The 12,554-nt window shown below is 39.8% G+C and overlaps 1 protein-coding gene across 2 annotated transcripts in view; it reads right to left on the bottom strand.

The window, feature by feature from the left end:
- The window catches only part of OXSR1 (oxidative stress responsive kinase 1), a 106,887-nt gene that overhangs the window by 76,300 nt on the left and 18,033 nt on the right, over window positions 1-12,554 (bottom strand). For both annotated transcript variants that reach the window (XM_042473600.1, XM_042473599.1), the window contains exon 2: window positions 10,365-10,477. In XM_042473600.1, coding sequence (XP_042329534.1) covers window positions 10,365-10,439 — 75 coding nt within the window. In that variant the 5' untranslated portion in view covers window positions 10,440-10,477. The remainder of the gene's footprint in view (window positions 1-10,364; window positions 10,478-12,554) is intronic.

The raw sequence follows: 12,554 nt of genomic DNA, 5'->3' as shown, positions 1-12,554 counted from the left end.
TGACAATATTTTCTTTCCCCTCTGCCCTGCCGAACTGCCAAGGTGTCCTTGAGTCACTGCGTGCATATTTCCAAACTAAATCTCCCACACTAATCCCTAGGGTAGGCGACTCCCAGCCTTCTAAATTTAAAACCCTGCTGCTGTGTGTATGAAGATGGCATTCATCGAGAAATGCATGCCTGTTTTAATTATAAACACGTCGTCGGTGCAAACTGCCACATGACAACAAGGTGTGAGGGTCACTGGAGGGTATGTGGCCTCTTGAGTATATTTTGAGATTTTTTAAAAAAGGATCAAGGTTAAGCACATCCAAGATAACCTGGCTATTATTTATTTCTTAGGCAAAAATCATTCTATAGGATTAAAGATGGATCTCTGTCCAACTTTGTCTGCATCATACTAGACGCCACATATGTCAGATGCCCCTTTTGGGTCTCAAGGAAAGCATTCAGAAAACACTAGACGTGAGGATGACCCATTTGAGTTTGTCTGATACGCAAACTCAGGATACCTAACTTCATAAACTGCAGAAAAGATTTATTCATGTACAGGTTAAGTCTCCCTTGCCTGGAATATCAAACTCCAGTATATTCCAAAAAACAAACCTGTTCTTCATGGGTGGCAGAGATAGTGACATCTTTGCTTTCTGAGGGTTCTAAACTCAAGTCATGCATGTGTGTGCATCAATTAAGCTCCAAAAGCTTTAACAAAAATCTGTATTTTTACTGAACCCATTTGTTTGCCTTTTTGGTTGTCCAAAGTATCCTCAGCACTCTTCTCCAGCACAACATTTTAAATGAGTTGATTGTCTTCATATCCAGCTCTCACATCCATACGTGTCAATGGTGAATACAACGGCTTGGACTAGTCTTACTTTAGTGTTCAGTTATAGTATCTTTACACTTTAGAATCTTGTCTAGTTCTTTCATAAATACTCTTCCCATTCCTTATCTTCTTCTGATTTCATAACTACAATCTCCTTTTTGATCCTATCACAGATTTTCTGGGGTTGAGAGTTTGTAGAAAACCCAGTGGGTTTCCATTGCCAAGCAGGGAATAGAACCCTGATCTCCAAAGTCATAGTCCAACTCTCAAACCATTAAACTACACCGACTCTCTCTATATGTGGAGTGCTCTCATCTGCACTTGTAGACACTGCAAAATCTCTCTGTACAACACTGCTGGCTATTTAGGACTTTGAAAATCATCTTGAATTCAGACTACAAACTGACTTCACATATAAACTGAGGGCAGTTTTGAGGCCAAAATTGTGGATTTTGATATGACCCATGGATAAGTTGAGAGTAAAACCTCGACTTAATGAAAGATGTAAAAGATGAAGCAAAGGAAAACAATCCCAAAGAACTTTAAAAATTCCAGTAAGCATAACTGCTCACAGTAAAGGCTGAATGGATGAGAAAGTAGAGAGAGGTCAGTGCTTCCAGGGCAGATTACACTCTTCCATTTCACCAGGAGATGGTTCCCTTTTTCATATAAGAGTTAAAGTACAATACTTACATTGACCCTTGGACAAGTGGACTGTTTTTTCAGTCAATTTTTTAACTAAAATTTCTAAACTTAGATGAGTATACATAGTATATATTGGCAAGCAGAAATGGTAAAACGTAGGGCTGTAACATTTAATAGAGGGCTGGGAAGATCCAAGATCTGACCCAGGAAATATTGGAAAACTTGTCTGTAGACACTCTTGAGCCCTGCATCCCAAACCCAATTATCACGCAGAGACAGGGGAAAAGAATTCCTGATCTGTTCAATGGGGAAAGATAACTTTGGTAAACCCCCTTATAGAGTTCTCCCTATCCAATCGGCAGCTTTAAGCCAGTGTCTGCAAATGCCAGCTGACAACAGTCCACTTAAGGCGAAGGAAGAGGAAAGGACGTGGTTGGCGTCAACTAAGGCTACTGTTGATCTATTTAATAAACTTTAATAAGTAGATCAACTACAGCCTTAGTTGATTAACTGGCAAGAACTACAAGTCAGGGGGACAACATTTGTTCCAGCCTTCAAGCTATTTTGGTTCTTGCGCATTACTATATCTGAAAATGTATAAAGTTTTGGAGCAAAGCCTTCCCTGTTTAATTGCAGGTTCTGTTCATGATGCCTTTTATTAATAAAGGTGGAAACTGTCTCTCTGTATTGTCTCAAAAAGGCACTTGCAGGGGGTTAAACAGATGTTGGCAATAAGCCGAACCAAGTGATATGGAAAATAAATTAACTTGAGTTTTCCTTTCAAACTGGGGGGTGATTAGTCTTATTAATTAGTTGAAAGCCACCTAAAAGCATACTTAGGTAGAGAAAAGATTACTACTGTATACAAATTCTCAAAGGGCCACAATTCTTCAATTCCTTGTAACATCTCTTACAGCCAGTTCTTTACACACAATGATCTATTGCACACCATTCTTTGACTCTTTCCTCTATCCACAGAAATTCATGCTTGAATGGTACAGCATAACTAAAGCATGAAAAGTTATGGGCGAAGCAGACTGCCCCTTTGTGCCTTTGTGGGAGCACGGCACTTAGATGCTGCACACCCTGACACAGCCCCCACACCACTGGGAAGCCACACAGCTGACTGCATGTGTGGCGCCTTCACAGCATTTACACGCGCCGCACCACAGAAATGCTGAAAAGCCACTGCCTTGGTGGCAAAGCCAGCTTTCTGCTGCTTGTGCTTGCCATGGCCCCAATCCAGCGATCAAAGGGGCAGCATGACCCCACTCCTTCGGGGCCATCTGTTTTGCCCCTCACTTTCTAGAAAAGTATTAGATTTCCAAGCATAATGCAGTTACCAAAGTGCCTCATAGTGAAGATCCTTGTTACAATGGCTTTTTACACCTGTCTATCTCCTCATCCTCAGTCTAGATGGAAGTTTTTTTTAGCGACATGGGTACTGGGAGGATGGTGAAGGAAAAAACACAGGTTTTTGGTGTCAGGTTGCAGCAGTGTGTCTTCAGTAAACAATGCAATAAACTTTGGGCTGGGAAAGAGCTGGATTCTACACCAGCCAATCCTTCTGTAGTTCTCACTACAACAAACAAGGAAAGCAACAGCTGCCTCCAGCGTCCCTTACTAAGCATGCATGAAAAGCAATACAGAAAGAAAGCTGAAGAGTTGATAAGCCTGTCTTACCAGTTACCCCCAGGATGTTTTTAAAAAGCACAGATCTATAAGTCTGGCCATCAAAAGTGAAACCATAAGAAAGGTGAGACTGGTACATCCCTGGATGCATTTATGGAAGAAATCTTCATGCTATTTCTAGAAGGTTCAAAATATTTTGCTTTACTTATGAAACGCTTACTTGATGTTGTTTCATTCACATGTGTGTACTGTTAGTTTTGAATAAAAACCTTGCTGAAATATGTAGAACAGATTTTGAAAATTTATTTTTGGAGGGCGTGGTAAACGATCCCTAGTCTTTCCATGTTATTTCTGCCTCTGGTACCAAATTTTCTGTTAATGAAGTAATGGCCTAGATAACATGTCAACTTTGTTAACTGAGGTATACCTGTTTAGTTCAAAGTTTTCATAAACCAGTTAGCCGCTGTTACATGTATTTAACAAACAATTATTTCCCCATTTCTCTCAGCTTAAAAATAGGTACTTTTTAATTAAGAAAAAAAAGAATGCTTCAAGCTAATGCCCTGTTTTGTACAAAACATACTCTCTTCCTTTTCTGTTCACCTTGCTCCCTTGCCTAAACAATCACAACAAAGCCAGCACCTCAACTATGTAATAATGTTCCTTTGGGGTGTGTGAAGTCATATCCCAATAATTATAACAGTAACTAAGAAGCTGTTACACCACAAAAGAAAAGGTGTTATCCTTTAATTTATTTGTTATTAATTTATTATTTATATATTTCACTGACATGCTGCCTTTCACTCTTAAATGGGATCCAATGTGGTTTTCATTTGCAGATTGTAATGCAGTAGGTTTCCAGGTTGTAACATAGTAAAATGTAGAAAAGGAAAAGAGGGATAACTACGTTTGCACAACTCTGAGATATTGACTCTACATCTGCCCACACATATTTAAATTAATGCAATTATAAACCCACTGGGTGACTTCGGAAAGTCACATGCTCTCAGCTTCAGGGGAAGGTTATGGCAAACCTCCTCTGAACTAATCTTGCCAAGAATACCCCTGGATAGACTTGTCTTAGGCTCACCATAAGTTGGAAACAACTTGAAGGCACAAAGCATACACACAACCTTCATTATTGTGGGAGATGAACAAAGAGGTATTTATAATGAGTTATTTCCAGGCTTTAAAAATATCACAATACAAATATGCATAACTATATTTATAACTACAGTACCACTTTTAAAGCCTGGAATGAATTCATTATAAATAACTTATCACTCTTCACTAACCCATAGGAGGGAAAGTATCCCCAGAGCTGGAGGAAACAACACAGAGAAACCTCTTTTTGCATTGGGTAACAGGGTAGCCTTAACTTTACAAAGTGAAGGCTAGAAGCAAGAGAAGGGAAGCAAATTTGGGGAAAGGATGAATCTTTCAGATGGATGTGTTTCTGCCCTCATCCTGAACAAAGCTAACTCATCCTTGCTAATGGAGATTAAACTTTATTTCCCTAGACTGAATCTTCCAGTTTCCTCGTGGTCAGGAGGATGGGCCCACCTGCATTAATACCTTTCTGTACTATCTGAACTGATGACAACTACAATATCTGGACCAAATGCAGGTCTATGACTAACACTGTCATCCACCCCCCTTTCTCCTATATGATTTTTAACACCTTTACATGATAAAGAAGCCAGGGGAGCTTTGAAAGCTTGCAACATGTGCATTTTGATTGGCCCAATAAAGGTATCAGTATTTTGTGAGTTAGGGTGATATTGTGCTTTTCTATATGGCCAACCCAGCTACCGCTGGAGGAGCCATCCTGAAGTTTATTTTTTGGTTGGCTTGGCCACTCCGCTATTCTGTTTTGTATTTCCATCTCACTATCCTCCTCTCCATCTCCATCCCCCAAATTCCAGGTGGAAGAGCTGGAGCTTTTGATGCTGCACAAAAACTAGGATTTTGTTGCCTAGAGACAGCCAGGAATGTGTTGCAAGCTGGGCTTGGATTCTCCTCTTGATCAGCACAGCGCAGGAAGGCTGCAAGGATAGTGACTCTTGCCTGACCACACAAATAGCTGGGCTGTGAAAAAGGCACCCATTCCATTTCCCTTAATTTACCCCCCTTCACTGAATGGTGGTTTTGGTAAAGGGTGATTTTGTTGGGGCAGCTGTTCTTTCTTTGAAAACAAAAAGATTGAATGGAGGAAGTTTCCTGCATAGGTGTAAAACTCCAGGGAAAGAGTATGCTCTTTTCAAAACACTTTGAAGTAGACATCATTTTAGAAGAGACAGTCCTCTTCTGTCCATTCATATTAAAAAACCACCAATATCCACACTGGCACACACAAACGCAGACAGTGTCTTGCAAAAAATGTTATCACTTGTGGTACAGATGATGATGATGATGATGGCCTCTCTGAAAGCCTTTGGGGCTGAAGAGTGGGGTATACATACTCTGAGCTTATCAAACTAGGGCTAATTTTGACATTAAAGAAAAATTAGCATCCTGCAAATAAAGCAAAAATGGTGAGTAATTGTGCAAATAATTATCACACATAATTGCCGTGAACATTATGCCGAAATAAAAAATATATACCGTAGTCCATCCACATTTTCTGGGGTTAGGGGTAAAGGAAACCTTTGAATGTGGAAAAACCACAAATAAAAAAACAGTATTCTTTTTACCTAAGAGAATACCCCTCTAGGAATCTCCAAGGAATCTCTGCCAGAAGTTGATCATAGAATCATGCTGGAGGACCTACAAATGCCTAGAGAAGTGTTTTCTCTAGGAGCCTCTAAGTTCTCCAGCACAACTCTATGGTCAACTTCTAGCAAAGCTGCGCTGGAGGACCTAGAGGTTCCTACAGAGAACATAATTGATCAAAACTGCACATAATCATTTCTGCAAAAGTCAAAACCGCAAATGTGGAGAGCCAACTGTAGCTTGGATCTTCACAGTTTTGAGTATCTTGTATACATCAAGTAGTAACAAGACTAAGTCAATTCATTTTAATTGCAGGTGGTAATTAAACAGTAACGGTAAAATGCGGAAAAGTCAGAGGGGGGGAAATACTTTGGCATGACTTTATCTGCCCGCACATACTTAAAAAATTAAAACCTGTGCTGCTCAATTAACCGTGGGTGCTTTTCCAATCAAAACCATTTCAATCAATGTACAATCATCCCTCCATATTTGATTATTCACAGATTTATTTAATATGTTCTCTCTAGGAATATCTAGGTCCTCTGGTGCAATTCTATGGTCAATTTTAACAAAAGGTTACACTGAAAGACCTGAAGATTCCTAGAGAGAATACTCTACTAGGCATTAGTAGCTCCTCCAGGGCAGGTCTATGGTCAGTGTCTGTCGGACGGTGACCACAATGTTGCACTGGAGGACCCAGAGATCCCTAGAGAGGTGTCCTCTCAGATAAAAACATGGTGTTTTTGTTATTTACAGTTTTTCCATATTCACAGGGGTCTTGTGCCCCTAACCCTAGTGAATATGGAGGGACAAGTGCAACTGAGTAAGCTTAATGCTCCTAATTACAACTAGCCCATGGCACAGCTGGGTAGGCTCACTGTGTCTAGAAAAGAAAAATTCAAATCAATCCTTGATAATGGATTCATCAAATCAAAAGAGAGATGGCAATGGCCTCCCCCCCCCCATTACAGTAAATGGGAATCGTCATAAATAACAACCAATGTTTAAGAAAAGCCTTTTCTAAAATTAATGAGCATGGGAGAGAGAAGTCATAGTTAACTTCTTTTTAAAATAAGGGGAACTGAAGAGAAGTCTGGAGACTTTGCCTCTTTTATTTCAAATATGTAGAAATTGGTTAAAGTTACCTAATAATGACAGGATCAGAACATGCCCTAATGGCGCTATCACAGGTTAAGTCTCCCTTATGTGGAATTCCAAAACCTGAAATATTCCAAAATCCAAAACTGTCTACATGAGCAGGGAAGATAGTGACACCTTTGTTTTCTGATGGTTCAATATACACAAACCTTGTTCTATGCACAGAATTATTTTAAAATATTGTGTATAAAATTATGGGCTATGTGCACAAGGTGTATATGAAACATAAATGAATTTAATATTTAGGCTTCGGTCTTATCTCCAAGATAGCTCATTACGTATGTGCAAATATTCCAAAATCCCCAAAAAACCAGAATTCAAAACATTCCCAAGCATTTTGGAATAGGGAAAATGAAACATGTATTTATTATATTGCATACAACTGGGATCAGGTCTGGAGCTTTAAATCCATTATCAGGCTGGGTCCCATTTCAAAGTCAATCCTTCATGAAGTATTCTTTTTAAAACAAACAAACCTCCATTAAAGCTTGGCTTAAGCCAGATTAGTTGCCCCTCAAACATCTTTGGCTGGGGAGATCATGTGAGTTGAGGTTCAAAAAATCTAACATTTCCAAAGGCTTGGCCTCTGAATACGAGACACTGAGAGCAGACAAGGAAAAGCCACTACTTTCATGTCCCTGTGTCTGACCTTCCCAGAGGGATTCATCTGGCACTTCCGGGGGATAGAACAAAAAAGACCTTAGGTCCGATATACCCAGGCTCTGCCAATATTTCAGCTCATTGCTGTTTTCCGTATCAGAACTTTTTCTGGAGCAAAAGGACTGTGGTGGACTATATGACCCTTGGGATCCCTTCCAGCTCTATGATTCTACCTAGAAATTATTAAGAGTGGAAAATTCCCCTGTTCTTGAGAGAACAATGCTGTGATGCAATCCTAGAACTCAGAACTTGTCTGTTACATGTAGGCCGCTGGCAAAAAGAAATCATGAGTTTGCTTCCTCAAGCAAAAGTCCAACAAACAAAGAACAAAATAACCATTGGGTCACCTAATTGGAACCTTTTGAGAAGAAGGAAAACAGCAATTCATTTGTCGTCCCATTCATTAGCCAATGAAATAGTTGGTATTTTGGAGGAGTGGGTCAACTGGAGATTAAGATATTTAATTAGAAGGAGTTTTATCTATGTTTTCTATTGCAAAGCTTTCTGAAAGGTCCTTTGAGTCCAAAACTGGCAAAAACTCAAAATTCCAATAATCAGTGTGACTGCTTCAACAAGGAAGGACCAAGAGTGATCAGGCCAGAGAATAGAGTTGCACAATTGACATGGGAGGCATTCAGTTACACAGGTCTGGCTACAGACTAGAACCAAGATGGTGGGTAGGTTGTTCTGAAGATCGGAGGTCTTGCTCTATAGCAGGAGTGGGCAAAGTGTGGCCTCTTGGGTTGTTTTTGTGGACCCCAGAGTTCAAAAAATGCCCCAAAATGCTCGCTAAGCCTATTAGTCTGTAGAATCAATATGTAGAGAGACCTCGTAGCCCCTTTGAGAGTCACTTCCTGTTGTTACAAAAGGCTTCTCCAGGGCCCAAAATGACCAAGAGGGACCTAGAATTATGGCAAAGTGCCTTTCCACATTCCTAGAGGGGGCTTGGGGACATTTGGGGGTGAAAGGTGATCTGATCTTTTTTTTGAGACTGGGAGATACGGCCCTCCAACATTTCCTGGGAGGCTATTGTGGACCCCTAGCTTCCCACACTTGCCCCCTGCTGATAAACGTACTGACTGGTCCCACCATGTTAAAGACATCACTCAGGATAGATAAACTGTCCCGTATCACCCAGATATCACCCAGCATAGATAAACTATATAGATCTTGAGTTCTGCTCAGCATCATTACTGCTCAAACTGAGCTATGTCAGCTGCACGTGAGCTAAGAAGTTACCTTCCTTTGAATTACTGTTCCCAAGAACTGGGAGATTCTTGGAGTTATAGACCAATGCAGCTTTTCCAAGCAGCCCAAAAACAGCAATGGCAATCCCTGCTAGAGCCTCAGTATGCATATACTCCAACATGGTGGTGGATCTTGGTGCAAGGCCAGCACATACAACACAATGATCTTCACAAGAAAGTGAAGACTACTCTGCCAGGTCCTCGTACCATTCACCACCAGAGCATGGTTTTGTCAACTTGAGGCCCCAGAAGCTCTCACAGATGGGGCTAAAAGCGTGGAAGCTGAAATCAGTAGAGACAAATTGAGAGGCTTGGAAAACTGTGAGGGTGGAAGAACATGGAAGAGCAGACACTGAGTGAACTTGGGTCAGGCATTCTCTCCCAGACTGACCTACTCCACAGGATTGTTATGAGGATGAAGTAGGGAGGTGGACAACAATGTGGGCTCGAGGTTCTCAACAGGGATGTGGAAATTGGAAACCATTTTGAGTGGAGGTGGAATCAGTAGAAATGTACCTCCATCTCCAAAACAAAATCTTAATATTAAACGCTTATGGTAGTCTGTGGCATATTTACTTTTGTAGGAATTTAGGAAACTATCCTTGTTCTGAAACTTTCATCAAGTAAATGTATTTTATGGTCTAGCAATCTAAGTAGCCTGATAATTCACATGTCTTAATGGTTTTTATTGTTTTAATGGGTTTTATGAGTTTTAACTATACTGTTTTTATCTTATGTTTTAGTATTAGTAATTTTTTTAAAACTTCTAATGAAATTATTTGGGCCACCATTTTGTGACAATAAATTTGTTACTAATAATAATTAACATACATTTGTTATTCATGAAGGAATCAGAGTGGGAGCAATAGAAAAATAGAGAAGCTTCTCAAACTACCTGATGTGGGTCAGCAGAGTACTTTTCCCCAAGTTGCCAGGGACCCATTGAATACAACTGCTTCTTTCTTTCCCTAAAACTCTCTGAGGATCGGCAGCCAATGGCTCAGAGACCAGTACAGGTCCAGGGACAGCTACTGAAGTAGCACTTATGTAGACCGTTTTAGGCTTATTCAAGAAAAGGCAGAATATAAATGTAACTAATATATAAGAAAACACTGGTTGCCATAGTGGCATATCCTTCCCCTAAATAATAATAATAATAATAATAATAATAATAATAATAATAATAATAATAATTGTATCCCGCCCCTCTGAGAACAATCAGGGCGGCTATAAATCAAGAGAGAAATTTTAAGCCCACCTCTGGAAAACCCACTAAATAAAATGAACCCACCAGACATAAAATGGGCTGTTTTCCAAACCTCCATGATGTCTTGGAACCTTTTCCATTAAAAATTTAAAAATCCAATGCAACCATTAAGAGTTTAACAAATGCCTGCACAGAGGGGAGTCCATCACCGGCTTAGTGCCACAGTGATTTACAGACCCTAAAGGAATCGTGGGACAACATTGATGGAATATTTGTACCAGGAGCTCATCCATGCTGGTCTGACATTTCTCGAGGTTGATCCGTTTAATTGCCACCTTCTCTTTCTTCGGCATACAGTGGGCTGCTTGGACAACAGCTGTTGCTCCACTCCCTGGGAAAGAAAAGAAACACACAAAAACACAACATTAGGAGGGAACTGTTAATACATTGGGTAGTTCCTCTTTGCAAGGAAGAATCTGAAATATTGACATCATTAATTTGTTTCATTTTGTTTTCTAGAAACCATCTGCAAGTGCAAATATACCCACACACAGTGTTGCTTATAAACTCTTTTTTAACTATCTGTTTTCTCATGGGATTCTATATTTTCTCCTGTAGCTTTGGCAGATGGTGATGGAATTGCAGGTCGAGTCTCCCTTATCCAAAAAACTTGAAACCAGAAGTGTTTTGGAATTTTTTATTTTTTATTTATTTATTTACTTATTTTTTGGATTATGGAATACCTGTATTTGCATATATAGGGGCCCTTGGTATCTGCTGGGATTTGGTTCCAGGACACCCCCCCATGGATACCAAAATCCATGAGTGCCCAAATCTCATTATATAGAATTGTATAGTAAAATTGTGTCCCTTATATAAAATAACAAAATAGTCTTGCTTTTGGGGAGGAAACTGTTCAAACCATGGATGGTTGAATCTGTGAATACAGAGTGGCAACTGTATGTACATAATGATGTATCTTGGCGATAGGACCCAAAACACAAAATTCATTTATGTTTCATATACACTTCATACACATAACCCAAAGATAATTTTATACAATATTTTAAATAATTTTGTGCATGAAGCAAAGTTTGTGTACACTGACCCTTCAGAAAGCAAAGGTGTCACTATTTCAGGCACCTAAAACTGAAAAAGTATTGGGTTTTGGAATATTTCCGATTTCAGAATTCAGATAAGGGAGGCTCAATCTATAAATACTTTTTAAAATTTCAACTTTGACAGATGGTTACAAAATTACTGGAGTTCAGTCCCAGCGGTTGGAGCAACAGCAAGCACTCAGACACGTCACTTTTTGGACCACAACTCCCAGAATCCCCCAAACAGCATGACTACTGGCATGGTGTCTGTGGTTTCTGGAAGTCGTAGTCTAAGAAAGCATAGTTAGAACTGGAATAGGGCAGTAGCTGAAGAACCCTCCATTCCAAAAGGTTCTCCAAATGATTAAATATGAAGATGTTGCTGTCTGTACCAGTTCCAAAATTTAAACTGCTTTACCATTTATCACTTTTTCCTCACCAGACAAACACCCTCACCCTAAACTGCACGAGACTGGAAAACAACTTTAGAAATTTTAAAAAATAAATTGCAGCAAGATACACAGGAAAACTTCCAATCAAACAACTACCCGTCCTTCTTCCAGCCTGAACTAAGGTAGATTTCCAGGCTACCCAAGAAAAATGTTAATAAAAGGCATTGCTGCAATTCCTGAAATGACTACATTGCTATGGAATTTAAATTGCAAAATTCCTCAGAAGGAGCAGGAAGTGGAGATTACCGAGACCAAAGAGGGATGAGAACTTATTCTAGAATAGTATCAGTCACGTATTAGAAGAAATGTATATATGTGCCTTCGGATCACCTGTCAACCTATGGCGATCCCATGAATTCCATAGGGTTTTCTTAGGCAAGGACTACTCAAGAAATGGTTTTGCCAGTTCCTCCCTCTCAAATACAGCACCTGGTGTCAGATGTAACTTCCCGTCCAAGAACTAACCAGAGCTGACCCTGCTTAGCTGCCAAGATAAGACAGGATCCAATGCCTTCAGGGTAAGAAACAATAGAAATACTGTAGGAAGTTAAACAAGCAGGATAAGGTATTTCCACAGGCACAGGACATCAACCCGATGCACAAAATGAAGGCAATGGAAGAAAATTAAGGGAGCTTTCTTAAAACTAGTACCCTCCCAATATGTTGGACTAGTCTCATCATCCCTAGCTAGCCATGTATTTATTTATTGACTTTATATTCCACCTTTGTCCCACGATGGGATACAAGGCGGCTTATGATAATTTTTAAAATATTGAGCTTTAACATATCTGTGTGGTGCCAAGTGAAGGAAAGCTAGCTTGATGTGGTGATACAGCCTGTGGCTTGGAAGGGCAGCTATGAAGGAAGATCCTCAAGTGTAAAAAATATATCACTGAATACCAAAATCAAGAATCAT

The sequence above is a fragment of the Sceloporus undulatus genome, chromosome 6 (assembly GCF_019175285.1).
Source record: "Sceloporus undulatus isolate JIND9_A2432 ecotype Alabama chromosome 6, SceUnd_v1.1, whole genome shotgun sequence".
Lineage (NCBI taxonomy): Eukaryota > Metazoa > Chordata > Lepidosauria > Squamata > Phrynosomatidae > Sceloporus > Sceloporus undulatus.
This window is presented reverse-complemented; position numbering and strand designations above follow the sequence as displayed.